The sequence below is a fragment of the Myzus persicae genome, unplaced genomic scaffold (genome assembly GCF_001856785.1).
Source record: "Myzus persicae strain clone G006 unplaced genomic scaffold, MPER_G0061.0, whole genome shotgun sequence".
Taxonomy (NCBI): domain Eukaryota; kingdom Metazoa; phylum Arthropoda; class Insecta; order Hemiptera; family Aphididae; genus Myzus; species Myzus persicae.
Window position 1 is genome coordinate 145,738 of NW_019104035.1, and position 18,107 is coordinate 163,844.

Below are 18,107 nucleotides of genomic sequence, written 5' to 3' on the forward strand. Positions count from 1 at the left end.
TCTTCTAAGAATTTAATAAATGCCCTCTTTGATCCTTGTTACCACCTCGAATAAAATTAACAATGCTTATCACTTTTTTCATAGTTTCGTTTATTTTAACAAACTTGCCACAAAGGGTTTCCTGGTGAATAATACAATGAATAAGTAAACATTTAAGCCCTATTTGCCTTAAATTTCCTACTAAACCAGTATGTATCCCAACCATAGCTTGAGCACCATCAGTGATTATGCCAGTGCAATTGTCAAATGAACCAAAATCTGAAATAACTTTTTTCAATGTTTTAAAAATATCTATACTTCTAGTTCCAGTAATTAATGATTTTATTTGAAGTAATTCTTCATGTATATTAAAATCTTTATCAATTGTTCGAATAAAAATGATTAACTGACTGTTATCGGAAATATCATTATTTTCGTCTAATGCTAAAGAATAGTACCACAGAACAAACAGAAGGGAATCTTAAGGCTCATCGAAAAACCGTCCGACATTTCTGAATTTTAAACGTGCTGCCACATACCGAGAAATTCCCTTTTTTTAAAGTTTTATGTGGTTTGTGGCTACGCTGTTAGTCGGCAATTCCACTCATAACAACAACAACACATGTCCAACCATAGATAACATAGATTATAGTCGAGTCGTGTACTCCGAAGTCGAGTCGTGTACTCCGATAAGCACGGACGTACACCGCAGCAGGTCGCTCCGTATCGCAGCCGACTCTGTTCCCGTGTGAGCTCGTGTGATCCAGACACGCCCACCAGCCAATCAGACGAGCCACGCGCCCGCAGAAGCTTATTACGTCCAACAAAGCTACCGACAACGATCACGTGCAGATAAGCCACGCCCACCGGCTAACCGCAGCTAGTCACGTGCGCCTAGACACGCCCACGACCAACCGCAACTGGTCCTGTGAGCTAGGCCTGCCCAACAGCCTACCGCAGCGTTTCCCTGCCGCACAAGCGCAGAAACGTCTCTGCAGGACCTACTTAACCCACTGCGCTGCGCTCTAAACGCCAGTTTCACAGCAACCCGGACCGGAGCAGCAACTAACTGGAAGAGAAGCCAACTACCACACCAGACACCCGGGGCTTGGCCCCTGGTAACAACATGCCAGACCAAAGAAGCCCGATGGACCAGACCCACCAGTNAATATAATTGCATTCCGTTAAAATTATTCTCATCGTCAAAACGAGAAATTATTAATTTAAACACGATAATCTTTTTACTATTAGCGTTTAATTTTTTACCTAATAAATTTATAAATAAAAAAGAATTCAAACAATTATTATGAGCGTAAAATCAGTGTTAAAAACTTTTAATAGGTGTTTTTTTATCTGGGGTTTAGGTAGTATAAACTACAATCAGAGCAAGATAATGACGACGATGATGTTATACATCTGGCGATGTACAACAATTTGCTGTGGGTTAAAAGCAATTTACGACGCACATTATTGGGTACACAATATAATATTTAATTTAATTAACATTGTTTCATACCATATTACAAATTAGTGATTGAAGCGTTCACACAAATATTTAACATTTTTCATTTTCTTATCGAGTTACAATTATTATCCTTATAATATAAATATCATGTTACCTATTGTTATATCTATTATTTTTTAGGTACACTAAATTTCATAAATTCCCATATTTTTGGACTACACGGTGAAGTACAAAAAAATATTAATATATTAAGATACAATAGTTTAATACTTAGTTAACTTTATACGATTTGTCAAAGTTATCGATGATGACAACGAAGGCCTAATAATAACAAGTTTTTGTAATTTACAATAATATGTACCATTGTATTTAATAAGTTTTCATTTTCCCAAAATGTTTAAACGCCCATTTATATATTTATATTATATCAATAAAAAAAAATTTGATGGAACAATATGGCCTAGGAAATCATGTTTATGGTACCATTAACTCACTCACTATATTAATTCTTTAAATGTTTAGCGATTGCTTCTGGCTTGTATAATCTATTTGAATATGTATCGTATTACATAATATTTTGCACTATATTATAATAATAAAAATATAAAATAATATAATATTTTTACAGATCGTACATATTGATCCAAACTTATTTGACATTACATCGTTAGTCATGATCTGTTGTTATGAGTTGATGTACATTGGCCGATTCTTATCCAATCTATGGCGACTATTTTATGATAATAAACTATCTGTGATATTGATTAAACTTGAAGGAATTCATTATAAATTGATACGTCTGAAAGCTGTCAGGCCGATGAAAATCAAAACGCATTGGCTTTTCAACTTTGGTGTTCTTGTCCATTTTATAATTTATAATATGAATACAATCAGCTGGATTGTAGTTAAATCCGGACGCACACGGGAGAAGACTGTAGACTTTTATATATCTATGGTGAATGTTAATCATCCACATCTAAAAATATTTTAATAATAATTATATGCATAGCAAAAAGTAAATTATATACGTTCTTCATTTCTCGATATTCCTGTGACCCTGCAGTCTTAACTATAGTTTTTAAACACATTAAATTAAAATTCGATAGTATTATTAAAATTTTTTTTTTTAGATCTCTGTGCTGATTTCACATATTTGTGAATGCGTTGCGTTTTATGAATACATGCTACTTATATCATACATAAAGTGGATTGTGTACATTATAAATGAACAAATTCCGAAAAATATATCAACCATAAGTACTTTCAGGGATTTCTATTTGGAAGCAATAGAATGTTTAAATGATATAAATCGATCAATATATGGCTTGCCTGTCATAATAAGCTGTATTGCAGCAAATGTGGGTGCTATAATTTTTTTATTATTCTACAGATTTCTATTTACTGAAGACGACACTGTAGATGTTGCCCGTGTAATTATGGAAGCTGATACAATAATTATAAAAATGATCAATATCATACTCTTATATGGAATTGGTCACGCCACAGCAAAAGAGGTTTTTATGATAAAATACTCTATATTAACACTCTATATTATACAACTCTTGTTTATTAAGTCCACAATATTAACATAATACTTGAAGACTATATTAACACTAATAATGCTTACATCATAATATGCACCCACCTTCATCCCTCCCAAACCTTCATTATAAAAAGGCCCAGTAAACTGGATCAAATTCATGTCAAACCTTGAAAACAATACAAATTTAAAAATCTCACTGAAAACCACAGATGAAATAGAAAATGCAACACAGAACTTTGTTACCTCAATACAAGCCGCTGTCTTGAACTTTTCCTATACACTAAATCAAAATCACCCAGTTAAAAGAAATCCTTACGAACTGTCTCCCTATACAAAAACACTAATTGCCGAGAAACGTAGATTCCGTTATTTCCGTAGATTCGTCCAATACAATTAAAAAACAAATCAAAATCTACAAATCTGACTCCTTCAAGTCAAAATATCAAACCCTAAATATTATACACGATGGATCCTTGTGGAAAGCCACTAAAAATTTAATGAAAATTAAAAATCATCCTTATCCCCTGAAAGGAGAAGATAGTTCATTAGCTACATCTGACGATGAAAAAGCAAATATTTTCGGTACCCACCTTTCAAATATTTTTACACCACATTCGAATATATCTCCTGAACAAAGCAATCTTAACGAAGTTCTAAATTTTTTAGACAGCCCACTACCAATGTCACTTCCCATGAAACACACATCACCTAGCGAAATAAAATACTTCATACTCAAACTAAAAGATAAAAAGTCACCCGGTTACGACTTAATCACCAATAAAATGCTAAAATTACTCCCAAAAAATCCATAATACTCCTTACCTACTTATACAACTCAATGCTAAGATTATCTTATTTTAAGCTAATTTGGAAGTTCTTAACAATAATCCACATACATAAGCCGAACAAACCAAAAAATGAGGCTTCTTCATAACGACCTATTAGTCTATTACCGGTATTGGACAAACTATTCGAAAAAATTTTGCTCCGAAGAATCAGATCCATCACCCAAACTCAAAACATAATTCCCGATAGTCAATTCGGATTTAGATCCAAGCATTCTACCACCCAACAAATCCATAGGATTATAGACAAGATATCTACCTCGTTCGAAAAAAAAAAATATTGTCCTGGAGTTTTCCTCGACGTTTCCCAAGCGTTCGATAGAGTATGGTATCAAGGCCTACTTTTTGAAATAAAAATTTCTACCAGCACCACTTTACTTAATAATAAAATCATACCTCTCAAATCGCACGTTTGTCGTCAGGCAAGGTAACACATTTTCTCCCTATTTTATAATTCAAGCAGGAGTTCCCCAAGAAAGTAATCTGTCTAATGTCCTTTACAGCATATTCACCGCAGACATATCAAATGCTGATAATATTCTAATCGCCACACACACTGACGACCCAGCAATATTAAGTGAACATAACGACAACACTGTAGCATCCTCCAATCTCCAATCACATCTTATCAAAATAGATAAATGGGCATCAAATTGGAAAATCAAAATTAATGCTGAAAAGTCCTTCCATGTCCCTTTCACCTTAAGAAAAGAAATCTCACATAAATCTCTACCTGTCCTTTATTTTGGGGGCATAGAAATTTCAATTGAAACCCAAACCAAGTATTTGGGCCTGATCCTTGAAAAACGTCTCACCTGGGGCCCACATTTAAAATCAACAAGAAAAAAACTCAACAGCAGACTACACCTCCTCCGTCCTATTCTTAAATCAAATCTTTCCCTCAACAACAAACTTATTATTTATAAGTCAATGTTAAGACCCATTTGGGCCTATGGAGTACAGATATGGGGTTGTGCCAAAGCATCCCAAATAAAAACAATTGAGGCCTTTCAATCAATTACCCTCCGTTTATTAACCTCTGCACCTAGGTACGTCTCCAACAACTCACTAATAAATGATCTTAACATTGAAACTATAAACAAAGTTGCATCCCATCACTATAATAAATTCCACTCAAAACTAGCCTCTCATACCTACCCACTTATTGCCATTCAAGGCAGAGTAAACTTGCCTGGAAATCCTCCTCGTCGGTTAAAAAGACTCAAGTGCAGGGATTTATTTAATCCCTAACCTAAATATTCCTCTTGAGGGTACTGTTACTGGACAGCCTCCCTCCTCATACTATTCATGTGATGTTAATATTATTCTATTATCCAATTTGCTTATTGTTTCTATGCTATAGATTGTAAATTGTTATATTTTAATAATAAAAAAAAAAAAATCATAAAATGTCAATAATATAATTATATAACAGCTAAATTTTTAACATATAAATTAAAAATAATTATACAGCGAATGTTTCAAATTTAAAAGTAAAATAATGTTATAATATATACTACTTACCTATGTATTCCTTATTTATTGCTTTTTAGATAAATCGAATGAGTCTAGTTTTACATCAACGGTCCATAATTGAAAGAAATCCTAGAATAAAACGTCAGGTATAATTTATTGTATTTATTATTATAGACGAAAGTATTAAGTTTCTAACTAAACTTACACTACTAAATAATTTATTTACATGGAATAATTATTTTTTTTACTATTTAGATCAAATTTTTTATTCTACGAAGACATCACGAGGACTCGCATTTTGTGTTGTTTGGTATATGTGAGATTAATCTAAAACAATTACTTGTCTTAGCAAACAAAGCAATTGCTTACTTTGTTATTCAAATTCTATTCAAATTGAATAAATAAAAAAGTATCAATTAAATTTTATATTCAGTTATCAGTCATTGTTTCTATTTTCTAGAGAACTTAATATATAATATATGTATAGACGTATAGTTAGATAGTAAATATTATTTTCAATATTTTTCTTGTCAACATAATTGCGTAATACTTTCCTCTATCCCAAAGTCAACGTATAAATATGTATGAATGTATATTGGTAAGTATTGTAAAAAATGTGATGACTTTTGTGTAATTTATTATAGTTAATAAAATCAAATATTGAACATTAAAATTTCGTAATAAATATTTGTTATGCATTTAAGACCTTGCAAAAGCATTTAATACAAGTGATAAAAAAGTGCTTATAACTAACTACTAATAGTATGTATATTAAATATTATAATTTTTTATATATACTTTATTTTGATATTTTATACACAAACAATCAAATTAAAGGAGAATTTTTGTGTAATAATAAAAACATTTACACACGACTCGCCGGTCAGTGTAAAATAATGAGTGCTAAACAAATAAACACTAAGTATCAGGTCTGTAATCCACTTCAACTATATTTGCTCAAAATGGAAATATTCATTAAAGTAATAGTTCAGCAAATGATTTATATTATCTTTTATACCGACTTCTTAGTATTTTTAATAGTAATAAAATTAATTACTTTATCAACAATATAAAATATTTATTATTGTAATAATATAATCAATTATAAGTAGGTATCCATCTACTTCAAAATATAACACACATAATATAATATAACAAGTGCCAAACCAATAAACTCCTATACAGCCGTTTTTGTAATCACTTATCATATATTTTTGGTTTATACACATTCAAACAATATAATTTCATTCGGTTAAAATTATTCTCTTAAAACAAGAAAGATAATCTTTTACTATTAGCGTTTAATTTTGTACCTAATAAATGTATAAATAAAAAAGAATTCAAGCAATTATTATGAGCGTAAGATCAGTATTAAACACTTTTAATCGGTGTTTTCTGATCTGCGGAGTAGGTAGTATAAACTACAATCAGAGTAAGATAATGACGACGATGATATTATACATCTGGCGATGTACACTAATTTGCTGTGGATTAAATACAATTTACTTCGCGAACCATTGGGTAATAATGAACATATCATATGATTTAATTTTATTTAAATAATGTCATACCGTACTATATACTATAACGGGCATAGACCAGTTGACACTTGACAAAATGTGTATTATAGGTCTAGTATACCAATTGCGCTCAAGGGCGATTTTAAGGGGGGTATGACACCCCCCGAATGTCGACAACTGTAAGTACTAGTCCGCAATTTTCAGAATTAGCTAAATGTAATATACAATGAGATCATTGAAACTTCCATATTATTAATAAGTAAAAGGTAAAACTAATACACATTAAGTATGAAGTAACAACATATATATTATATATATAGTTTACTCGTAATAAATATGCTACGTTATTTTCGGCAGACGGACAATAAAAGATTAAGTTTTCAGAATTGATTGATGACGGTTTCTTGATTTAGACTTGATTAAATTCATTGTAGAAAATGCCGATTCACAAATATATATACTGCCAAATAATGACAACATTTCAAGAGAAAAATTCCGTAATGTTGGGTATTTTTCTTGCGAACACAGTTTCCAAAATTCTTCAGGAGGCAAATTTACTTTTGATTGAAGAAAACAGTCTGCTTGTAAATCACATAACTCTATTTGAAAATCGGGAGGTTGTACTGAGATATCAACTGTCATTGGGTTGCTACTAAATAATTCAAATTTAGGTTTCAATATATAAAAATCTTTAAATCGTGAATTAAATTCCGTAATTAGTTCTGTAATTATATTTTTTAATTCAATAAAGCATACCGATTGATTTTCAATTTTTTTAATTTCTTGACATGATGGAAAATATATAGTATCATTGTTTTCTAATGCGTTTTTAAATACTTCTAATTTTTTCCGAAAACCTTCAATAATATTACTAAAAAGCTGACATATATTTTGTCCTCTACCTTGCAGTTTTCAATTTAAAATATTTAAATGAGATGTCAAATCAGTGAGAAAAGCAAGAGATTTCATGAATGAAATACTTTTTAAGTCTTCATAAAACTGTTGTCCAATATTTTTAGATTTAAGAAAATCAAAAACTTCACTTCTCAATGCAAAAAAAGATTTCGAACAATTCCCTGCACTCGGCCATCTTACTTCACAGTGTAACGGTATATCACCATACTCACTCTCCATTTCTTCTAAGAATTTAATAAATGCCCTCTTTGATCCTTGTTACCACCTCGAATAAAATTAACAATGCTTATCACTTTTTTCATAGTTTCGTTTATTTTAACAAACTTGCCACAAAGGGTTTCCTGGTGAATAATACAATGAATAAGTAAACATTTAAGCCCTATTTGCCTTAAATTTCCTACTAAACCAGTATGTATCCCAACCATAGCTTGAGCACCATCAGTGATTATGCCAGTGCAATTGTCAAATGAACCAAAATCTGAAATAACTTTTTTCAATGTTTTAAAAATATCTATACTTCTAGTTCCAGTAATTAATGATTTTATTTGAAGTAATTCTTCATGTATATTAAAATCTTTATCAATTGTTCGAATAAAAATGATTAACTGACTGTTATCGGAAATATCATTATTTTCGTCTAATGCTAAAGAATAGTACCACAGAACAAACAGAAGGGAATCTTAAGGCTCATCGAAAAACCGTCCGACATTTCTGAATTTTAAACGTGCTGCCACATACCGAGAAATTCCCTTTTTTTAAAGTTTTTTGTGGTTTGTGGCTACGCTGTTAGTCGGCAATTCCACTCATAACAACAACAACACATGTCCAACCATAGATAACATAGATTATAGTCGAGTCGTGTACTCCGAAGTCGAGTCGTGTACTCCGATAAGCACGGACGTACACCGCAGCAGGTCGCTCCGTATCGCAGCCGACTCTGTTCCCGTGTGCGCTCGTNCAGGCAAGGTGGGAAGCGACCTCAAAAGCCGCATGGACGCGCCGCGCCATTCCGGATATAGGTAGATGGCTAGGCAGAACTGTACCGTTAGTGCCTCTGACGTTTCACATGACACAGGCATTAACGGGCCACGGATGCTTTCAATGGTACATGAACCGGATGGCGAGGGCTGACAGCCCACACTGCTACCAGTGTTTGGAAAACTCCGACACCGCAGAGCACACATTGTTTGAGTGCTCCTATTGGGATCGATTCCGCGACCAGCTGAGCGCCCAGTTAGGTCGTCGACCGACCGCGGCTGATCTTCCTCGGATTATTTGCGGCCCAGAGTTTGAAATACTCCCGGCGGATCTCACTGAGAAGTCCGCGATACTAAGAGACGCCGAGGAACAATTCAGGCTGTTTTACGGTATGGTGGAAGGCATTCTGTCCGCGAAAGAAGAGGAGGAAAGAGCCCGGCAGACCGTCATAGCCCGAGACGCGACGGCGGAAGATGAGACCTAGACTATATTTAATAATACAAAATGGAAGCATAATGTGATAGTAGTGAGTGGGAGACTGGCCCACCTCTGCTAATAAGGTCTTTGTATTGATTATTCAATAAACGATGGGGGCCGGAGGAGAAGTATTGGCAACATAGTTCCTTCTCCGGTCCTCGATACCATAGAAAAAAAAAAAAAAAAAAAAGATAACATAGATTATAAATCGATTTGATTATTTGAATATAATAATATATTACAAATTTGAACGAACAGTGTTGCACGATATAAAGAAAAAGAGGGAAATTCCCGGTACGTGGCAGCACGTTTAAAATCTAGAAATGTCGGACGTAGTTTTATCATCTCCCATAAGAGCCCATATTAAATGAAATAAGATTCCGTTCTGTTTGTTCTGTGATAGTACTTTCAATTCTGTATAATATAACGAAGCAGTCCAGATACATGATCACTCATTTCATTAACTCTTCTACTAACAGTTTGATGAGAAAGTGATACGGTTTCAAATTTACTTACCATTTCTTTGTTTCCAAAAGCATTTGCCATTTTTATTGCACAACGTTTTAATTAATTCACTGTCTCTAAAATTTTTTTTTTTGACCAATTCTAAACATACTTCATGAGAAGCTATCAAATTGTCACAATCGTTAATTTGTTTTTTTAAAAATACATTTTTTGTTTTGTGAATTTCGAAGTAAGGTCTTTTAATAATGCAAGCCGAGTATCTCCAATATATTTGTCATATGATTTGTGCATGCTCGTGTAATGTCTACTTATATTATATTCTTTTATAACGCTAATAACTTGTAAACAAATTAAGCACATAGGTTTATTGTTATGTTCAATACATAAATACATTAGTTCCCATTTTGCATTAAATGCTCTTTTTTCATCGTCAAATTTACGTTTTTTTCTTTCAGACATAGTAAAAATAAAACTTATATACGGTAATAACACGGGGACTGTCACACGAACACACGCGGTCGACTGGTTAACGATTACTGATTAGATTTAGATTTAGCTCGCGATTGTGCGATTGTAAATATTATTCACTCCGTTCATCGCGATATGACCGACTCACCGCATAATAATAAAATGTAAAATGTATAGTATAAATTCGTAATAAGATCGTATGCATTTATTTTATATCTTCTTATTGCGATTTTGTAATAATATTATTGTGATTTTAAATTTAAATTTCAAATTGTTGGGGGGCCAAAAAAAAGGCTTCGAAGGCCGCGGGTTGGACCACCCTAACTTATAATACAACTAACCTCTTTAAAAAAAGATTATATTTTACAGGGCAAAATATTTGATCCAGACATATACGAGTATACGACGTTACGTCATTGATTATAATGTGTTGTTTTGAGTCGATGTACATTGGGCCAATAGTATTCAATGTGTGGCGCCTATTTTTCGATAATCGACTATCAACTGTATTGACTAAACTTGAAAGTATTCACGACAAATTGATAAATCTGCATGTGGTCAGGCCGATAAAAATAAAAATGAATTGGCTGTTTAACTTAGGAGTTTTCGTCCATTTTATAGCATATAATTTGAACATTATCAACTCGATTATACTTACATACAGATTTATGAAGATTTTAAAACATACGGTAATCATCAACATCTGAAAACATTTTAATACTAATTACATAGATATATCTAAGACATCCTCGTCTTCGAGTGTTTATAATAGTATGTATATTATAGAATAAACAACTCGGGGAATGACATTATTGTTTAATATGATATAGTTCAACATTATATTAAATAAATTAAGTACATTTCAATCCAATCGTTTCAATATTTTTTTAGGTGGCTGCGTTGGTTGCAAGCATTTGTGCATGCGTTGCGTTTTATGAACACATGCTACTTGTATTGTACATAAAGTGGATAGTGTACATAATAAACGAACAAATCCCAAAAAATAAATCAACCATAAGTACTTACAGGGACTTGTACTTGGAACTTATAGAATGCTTAAACGATATAAATAGAACAATTTACGGTTTGCCAGGCATAGTGAATTTTATTGCAGCAAATGTTGGTACAAACCTTTTTGTATTGTTCTATAAATTCATATTTAGCAGAAACCCTATCTTTGAAGATATTCATTTAACATTTATCGACATCATAACATTTATCTCAAGGTCAGTCAATATTATACTATTTTACGGGATTGGTCACGCCACAACAAAAGAGGTTTTTATTATACTTATGTACATTATTATAATTACTAGTTAAGAAGAGTTAATACTTTAATAGGTCTATGGTTAAATACCAATTCGAACAATATTAAACAGTAAATACATCTTAGTCTATTGAAATCAGTCCATAAAAATACAGTGGAATCTCGATTATCCGTGCTCACTCTTCCGAAAAATTAAAAATATGTAAAAATAATAATATAAATAATATGTGGACTGTACGCCATATTATACACAATTTAATTAAGGCCAGACAAACATTTTATATTACATATTAATATTATACGTTATCCACAAACGTATTAATTACATTTTTGCCGATAACAATACGACCACGCGTATATCGCAGGTATATACATGAACGTACATAGTTTCGATTATTAATCTCTATTTTCGATCAACTGTGGTTTTATTTATCCGTGTAACCCCCTTCCCACCATTACCAAGGATATTCGAGGTTCTAATGCAAATGTAAACAAATACTCGAAGAATATAAGTAACAACTTAATATTGTTGAATATGGAAAGCCAATCGTTTTTTCGTACATTTAGTCCAATAAACGTAAGAAAAATAAATATACTTCCAGAAATCTAATTTTAATTTTGAAAAAATATTCGAATTTCTTCGCTTCTTCTCTGTGATTTATCTAATTTTTTTTGTTGAGTAACACAAAAGTTTAACTGAATTTTGAAAAATTAATTTAATAATATACTAATTAAACAGTACAACAAATCGAAAATCCATTTCCTACATAACCTAGGAAAGAGCTGAATAATAAAGAATTCAAATCGGGCTCTTGGTACTGGGTGATTTTTTCTTCCGCTTTTTGAGACTTTCGTGTTGAAACTTTTTTGATCGCCAATTATAGTGACGTTTGACTGCATGTACCAATATACGTAACGGATTTCCACCAGTCTTGGCCGTCGTTTATCTTTACATTAAGTGTTCAGAGAACTCCCGCACACTATATAATGATCAGTCACTAGCTCACTACATATATAGTCGCACATTACCCACGATGGATATAGAATATTACTTAAATCTGACTCCTTAATAATGGATCGTGTTCGACAGCCTTAAATGTTAATAATATTATTATATCAAATTATCAAATATTCCAATTAGTAATCACAATTCAATACAATTTAACATACAATTTTGAAAGTATCTAAACATAATACGTTAAGAACTTAAATATTTAACACAGTATTTTTTATATGTATTTAATATTATTTGTCAAACTTATTTTTTTGGTTTTCAGGTAAATCGGATGAGTCTTGTCTTACATCAGCGGTCCATTGTAGAAAGAAACCCTAGAATTAAACGACAGGTATTATTTAAATTATTACTATAGTTATCATCTGAAACACGCTACGCTTTGCTAGATAATACATATCTAACGAACATATAAATTAATTAATTTGAAGACCGTGTTTAAGGGGGCAAATATTCAAAGCTTCAAGTGCTTTGTGCCATTGCATATTCGGTGTTTTTTTAAATGTAAAAAAGTATAAAATCTAAAATTATCTCGTAAATCAGTCACCTCAAATGAAAATCGATTTATTTGCAACTTAGTCACTTAGGTATAGGCAACCCGACTACGTCGGATCGCGGGGAAAATCATAGCATAGTATATCAGGTGGGATAGAAGTCGCCAACCAGTCGATCTTTAGAAGAATGTTGGTCGATCTTATTAAAAATAAATTATACTAACATCTGTTGATCACGTGCGTAATCTTAAAGTTTAAGACTTAAACACGCCTTTACACTTTATTTTATTTTATTTGATGATTATACGCCCCGAAGAGCATTTAGTTGACAAAAATATAGTAAATTAGATAAATTACATAAGTAGTAAATAAGTTAATACAATTATATATATAGATAACAGGTAAAAGTAAAGTGGCAGGACTAAGGTTGGTTTAATAGGTGCAACATTCTGTGGAGAGGCTGGTTGTGACCATATGAGGTGAGATGGGTAGGGATAGAGAAAAGAGAATGGTGTCTAGTAGAGTAGGAGGGAACGCGAAATGAAACAGTGGCTAGTAAGTCGGGGTAGTCGATGGTACCATTGAGTAGAGATGTGATGCACATGAGATCTGCGTGTTTAAGGCGAGATGCAAGAGTTGGGATATTGAGAGTGGAGCGGATAACGTCATAATCATGAGGTGTGTGTTCAATGTTTAATAAATAGGCAATAAAAGATAGGAAACGATTTTGTACTCGTTCAAGTCGCAATTGATCACAGGCCAGATATGGAAACCAAACGACCAATCCATATTCAAGGATGGAACGGACAAGGCTGAAGTAGAGGGTACGGAGACAGATGGCGGAGGTAAAGAGGGTTGTGTTTCGTTTGATGAATCCGAGGATCTTCAGACTTTTCCCAACAGTGACATTTAAGTGGTGTTTGAAGGAGAGGGTGGGTGATAAATAGAAGCCTAAATCTTTGATAAGATGGACGCGTAAGAGGGGGGAGCTGCCAAGGTGGTAAGAGTATACTATGGGGCTACGTTTCCTACAGAAAGTCATAGCGTGACATTTGTACAAGTTGAGGGGCAGGTTAAGGAGACGCGTCCAATCGAAGAAATCATTCAGTTCGGCTTGTAATAAAAGGCAGTCAGCGGGTGAGTCAATTTTACAAAAGATTTTTATGTCATCCGCAAATAGGAGAACCTTGGCAAAGGAGAAACACTTATTTATTGAATTTACAAATATGATAAAAAGAAGAGGACTTAGATGACCTCCCTGTGGAACACCCGAGGAAATTACAGATAACTCTGAAACGGCTCCGTTTAGCTTAATAAATTGTCTACGAGATGTTAAGTAAGATGCGAACCAGGAGATGAGTGGTTGGCCGATACCGAGCGAGTCGAGTGTGGCAATGAGAAGTTCATGGTCTACTGAGTCAAACGCTTTCTTGAAGTCAGTATGGATTGTGTCAACTCGACTATTTGCCTCAAAACTGTTTAGTATGTAGGTAGTGAAAGAAATGCTACTGGTGATAATTGACTTGCCAGGACGGAAACCATGTTGAGAGTCAATAATTATGTGATTGAGGTTTCTTTTGATACAGGAATAAACGATGGATTCAAGGAGTTTGGCCAGGTGTGGCAAGATAGAAATAGGTCTATAGTTGGAAACGTCAGAGCGGTCACCAGCTTTGAAGATGGGGGTGATAGAACAGGTTTTCCACACATCGGGGACAATGCCTTCGTCTAAGGAGCGCCTGAACAGAATGAAGACTGGAGTAGCAATAGCATGCCGACAACTATATAGTAGACGAGCAGAGATGCCGTCTGGACCGTTTGAGTTATTATTTTTTAGAGATGCAAGTGCAGAAAGGACGTCATCAAGACTAAAGTGGCAGTTTGATGGTAGATTATATGGGTATAAATTATCTAAATGGGTACTAGAAGGTGAGGGGAGAGGAGGCTTGAAAACAGATAGGAAATATTTAGAGAATAGATTTACTGAATCAACGGGGGAAGAGGCTGGTTCGTCATGGAGATGAACGGTGGATGGGATTGGAGGGTTAGATTTTAAATCTTTAGTAAATTTCCAGAAGTGAGAAGGATTGGTTGAGATGGCATTTTCGGTTTTTTTGATGAAAAGTGAATAATCGAGTTTGGATTGACGTTTACATTTGGCACGCAGTTGAGAAAATAGCGTATAGTCATGAGCAAGGTTGGAACGTTTGAAGGTTATGTGAGCACGTTTCTTGGTTATAATCATGTTTTGAGTAACGGGGAGACCCAGCGAGGAAATTTAGGTGTTTTGTAAAATTTTAGTGGGATAAACTTATCGATTGAATTAAGAAGGGCGTCATTAAAAACGGATGCGGTATCGTTAATGGAGTAAGCAGATAAAGTAGATTTCCAATTAAAAGAGTTAAGGAAGTGAGATATGGAGGTGTAATCACCAGATTTGAAGTCGTAAAATGAGTGGGATGCTTGAGCAATGGGTTAGGCATTGAGAGATAGACTAATGAACAAGGGAGGGTGGTAAGTGTCGGATTTAAGGAGAGCAGGAGTCTCCGGGTTTTTGGCTCTCGCCTACCGCCACTCGTCCGTGCCTTAGCGCTGAGCGCTACTTACGGGCGAGGGTGGAATTAGTGCGGCGACGCAAGCGCCGCCGGGCTAGGGTCTTCTGTGGAACACCGGCACCGGGCCCGAACCTTTCTTGAGGTCCGGGATGACTCAGTTAAGTGCCACCAGGGTACCAGACCTCCCACTAGGTGCAGTGGTTTGCTGTACTACTATCGAGCGCTGGTCCCACAACCACCACGTTTCAGCCGAGGTAGGCTCCTCAACCTTGAGGGGCATCGCTTCTGACGGCGGGCCGTGCAGCGTGCGATGGGGCTCCCCTCTCCCGTGGCACCGACTAGGTTTTAAGTTGACGTCGGTTGGTCAACCCGGTCACCGGAGTGACCTCCCACTATTCTGGCCACTACCTGCTTTTAACCTGAGTGCAGTTCAACCATTACCTTTTTTCAATCCAAGTGCAATTCGACCATTCATTTGTAGGTAATAAGTGCAATTCGACTATCCCGCCTTATTCGAATATCTCAATGTTTTTCTTAGGTGTCAAATAATGCGTTTGTTACTGAACGAAATAAGCAATTTTCATCACCTACCATGAAGATTATTAATTAATATACCATTTTATATTATTATCAATTAAAAACAAAATTACAAGAACTTTAAACCACACATGATGGTGCACCATTGTATATCTATTTTCTAAATAACTATTTAATTAATTTTTTTTTCAATATTTTCTCATCAAACGGCTCATTTACACACCACTTAAGCGTTTAAAACAAAAATCTCAAAAATCGGTTGGGTAGAACTTCAGATATAGGCTGTTAAAAGAAATCACCTCACGTTTGAAATAGGTACCTTTATATAAATAAAGATAGATAGGTACCTACTAGGATATTAAATTATTACTTTACATCTATGTTTTAAAGAATCAAGTTATGAATAATTATTATTTGTATTACTTTTTAGATAAAGTTTTTTATTCTACGAAGACATCATGAACAATTTCATTTTGAATTATATGGAATATGTGAGATTAATCCAAGACAACTACTCTTTTTATTAAATAAAGCGTTGGCTTACTTTATAATTCAAGCTCAGTTTCAATTGAATAAAAAATAAAAAGAGATAGGTAATTAAATGTTACACATTCGATTATCAGTCATTTTGTCTACTTTTTATTTGAAGTACCCATATTACATATTAATATGTTTGGTGCTGGAACCTAACATTTAAGTTATATTTTACAGTGTATACGACTAAATTGTATTAACAAACGGTATCTATGAATAAAAATATTAGAGTCAAATTGTATCCCATATTTCAGTATTGTTAAAAGCATTATGTACGAGTACCTAACTATAAGCATACTTTTGAAGTTTTTATTTACATAGTTGCACATACCTCCGGCCTCTAGTTATAAGTCATTATTTCTAATTTCTTTAGAATATCTATGTAATATACCTAATATCGTTCATACATTATACCTAATACATTCGAATCAAATAGTCGACATTTTCATAAATCATAACTCTGATGTAAACTTAGACAAAATTAATTAGTTATAATTATTGTACAATTTTTAGTATACGTATTACGTTATTATTAATGTTGGTACATTTTTTTAATTGATATTTATTTAAATATTTGTGTTTGCTCAAAGAACATAGGTAAAGGGAGCGCAATCGTGTTTTGCTTTCTCAAATATAAAAAGGTAAAGTGTGCAGTAGTGTTGCGCCGAAAAAAATGATGCAGATAAGCAAATTACCTTCTACCAACTCAATAAAATTGTCCTAGAATGGGGAGTTACCCGTTCCCGCCATAGCCCTTTTCCGCCAAAAATTAAGTGCAGAAAATCAGACATACTATGTATTTCCAAGTGCCTTGCTTCTAAATCTTCTTCAAATAAATAGATAATAATAAAATTATAATTTATTACAAAGATAAAATTGTAATACTTGTTAATTTTTTTTTTGTTATTCAATCAAAATATGCATAATATTATGGTACATGAATAAAATTAATAATGATTGTTTTTAAAGAGATTAATACTATAAATAGATAATGATTATAATTTATAATAATAATAAAAAATAATATTAGTTGGTTAAAAAAAAATGTGTGGTTTACATTACCCAAAAACCCAAAAAATATAAAATCGTTTAAAAACTACAGAAGACACAATTACAAAAAAAAATTCCAATGAAATTAGTGGGTACACATTTATGAAAACTGTTTCTTTTAATTATAAGATTTTTTAAAATGTGACCTATACTTACGATTGTAATTTTTTAAAACTAGACATATACTTGTATTATAATTTATATTTTTTGTGACATTTTTAAATATTTAAAAATGACGATATGTTTTTTCAAAACTCTATAGAGACTATATTTTAATATATTTTTGATTATACAATATTTTAAAAACTAATAAAATTGTGCCTATATTCAACTAACGCGACTTTGTCAACTCTCCAGCCGCACTGCAAAGGCACTAGGGGGGACGGGAAGACAAGTCGCGCTGCACAAGTACCGTCCGTCGGCGGCCGGCGACGGTCTCGCTATCGCCTATCTTAAGCCGGTCGTAGCGTGGGCAGCACGTTAATCGCCGCACAACCTACCACATCTCGTAAATCCATTTGTTCTTA

General features: G+C 33.4%; 3 protein-coding genes across 3 annotated transcripts; 1 reads left to right on the top strand and 2 right to left on the bottom strand.

Moving 5' to 3' along the window:
- Window positions 1-4: 4 nt before the first annotated feature.
- On the bottom strand, window positions 5-1,179 carry LOC111037855 (general transcription factor II-I repeat domain-containing protein 2-like). Its single transcript, XM_022320657.1, has 2 exons — window positions 1,050-1,179; window positions 5-423 (listed from the first exon to the last, which is right to left on the bottom strand). The coding sequence occupies exons 1-2, from the start codon at window positions 1,177-1,179 to the stop codon at window positions 5-7; spliced, it is 549 nt and encodes a 182-aa protein (XP_022176349.1).
- A 6,021-nt stretch (window positions 1,180-7,200) lies between these two features.
- LOC111037856 (general transcription factor II-I repeat domain-containing protein 2B-like) lies at window positions 7,201-7,962 on the bottom strand. The gene is made up of 2 exons (XM_022320658.1): window positions 7,809-7,962; window positions 7,201-7,550 (listed from the first exon to the last, which is right to left on the bottom strand). Exons 1-2 carry the CDS (start codon window positions 7,960-7,962, stop codon window positions 7,201-7,203), a joined length of 504 nt encoding a protein of 167 aa, XP_022176350.1.
- Window positions 7,963-8,190: 228 nt separating this feature from the next.
- On the top strand, window positions 8,191-9,205 carry LOC111037857. Its single transcript, XM_022320659.1, has 2 exons — window positions 8,191-8,271; window positions 8,705-9,205. The coding sequence occupies exons 1-2, from the start codon at window positions 8,191-8,193 to the stop codon at window positions 9,203-9,205; spliced, it is 582 nt and encodes a 193-aa protein (XP_022176351.1).
- The last annotated feature ends 8,902 nt before the right edge of the window (window positions 9,206-18,107 follow it).

Excerpts from the sequence above, each read along its gene's own strand:
- LOC111037856 (XM_022320658.1), bottom strand. The coding sequence starts at position 7,962 with ATGGAGAGTGAGTATGGTGATATACCGTTACACTGTGAAGTAAGATGG. Across the intron at positions 7,551-7,808 it reads GTTTTATGAAGACTTAAAAA|AACTAATTACGGAATTTAAT; the intron begins GTATTTCATTCA and ends ATATAATTACAG.
- LOC111037857 (XM_022320659.1), top strand. The coding sequence starts at position 8,191 with ATGCCAGTGCAATTGTCAAATGAACCAAAATCTGAAATAACTTTTTTC.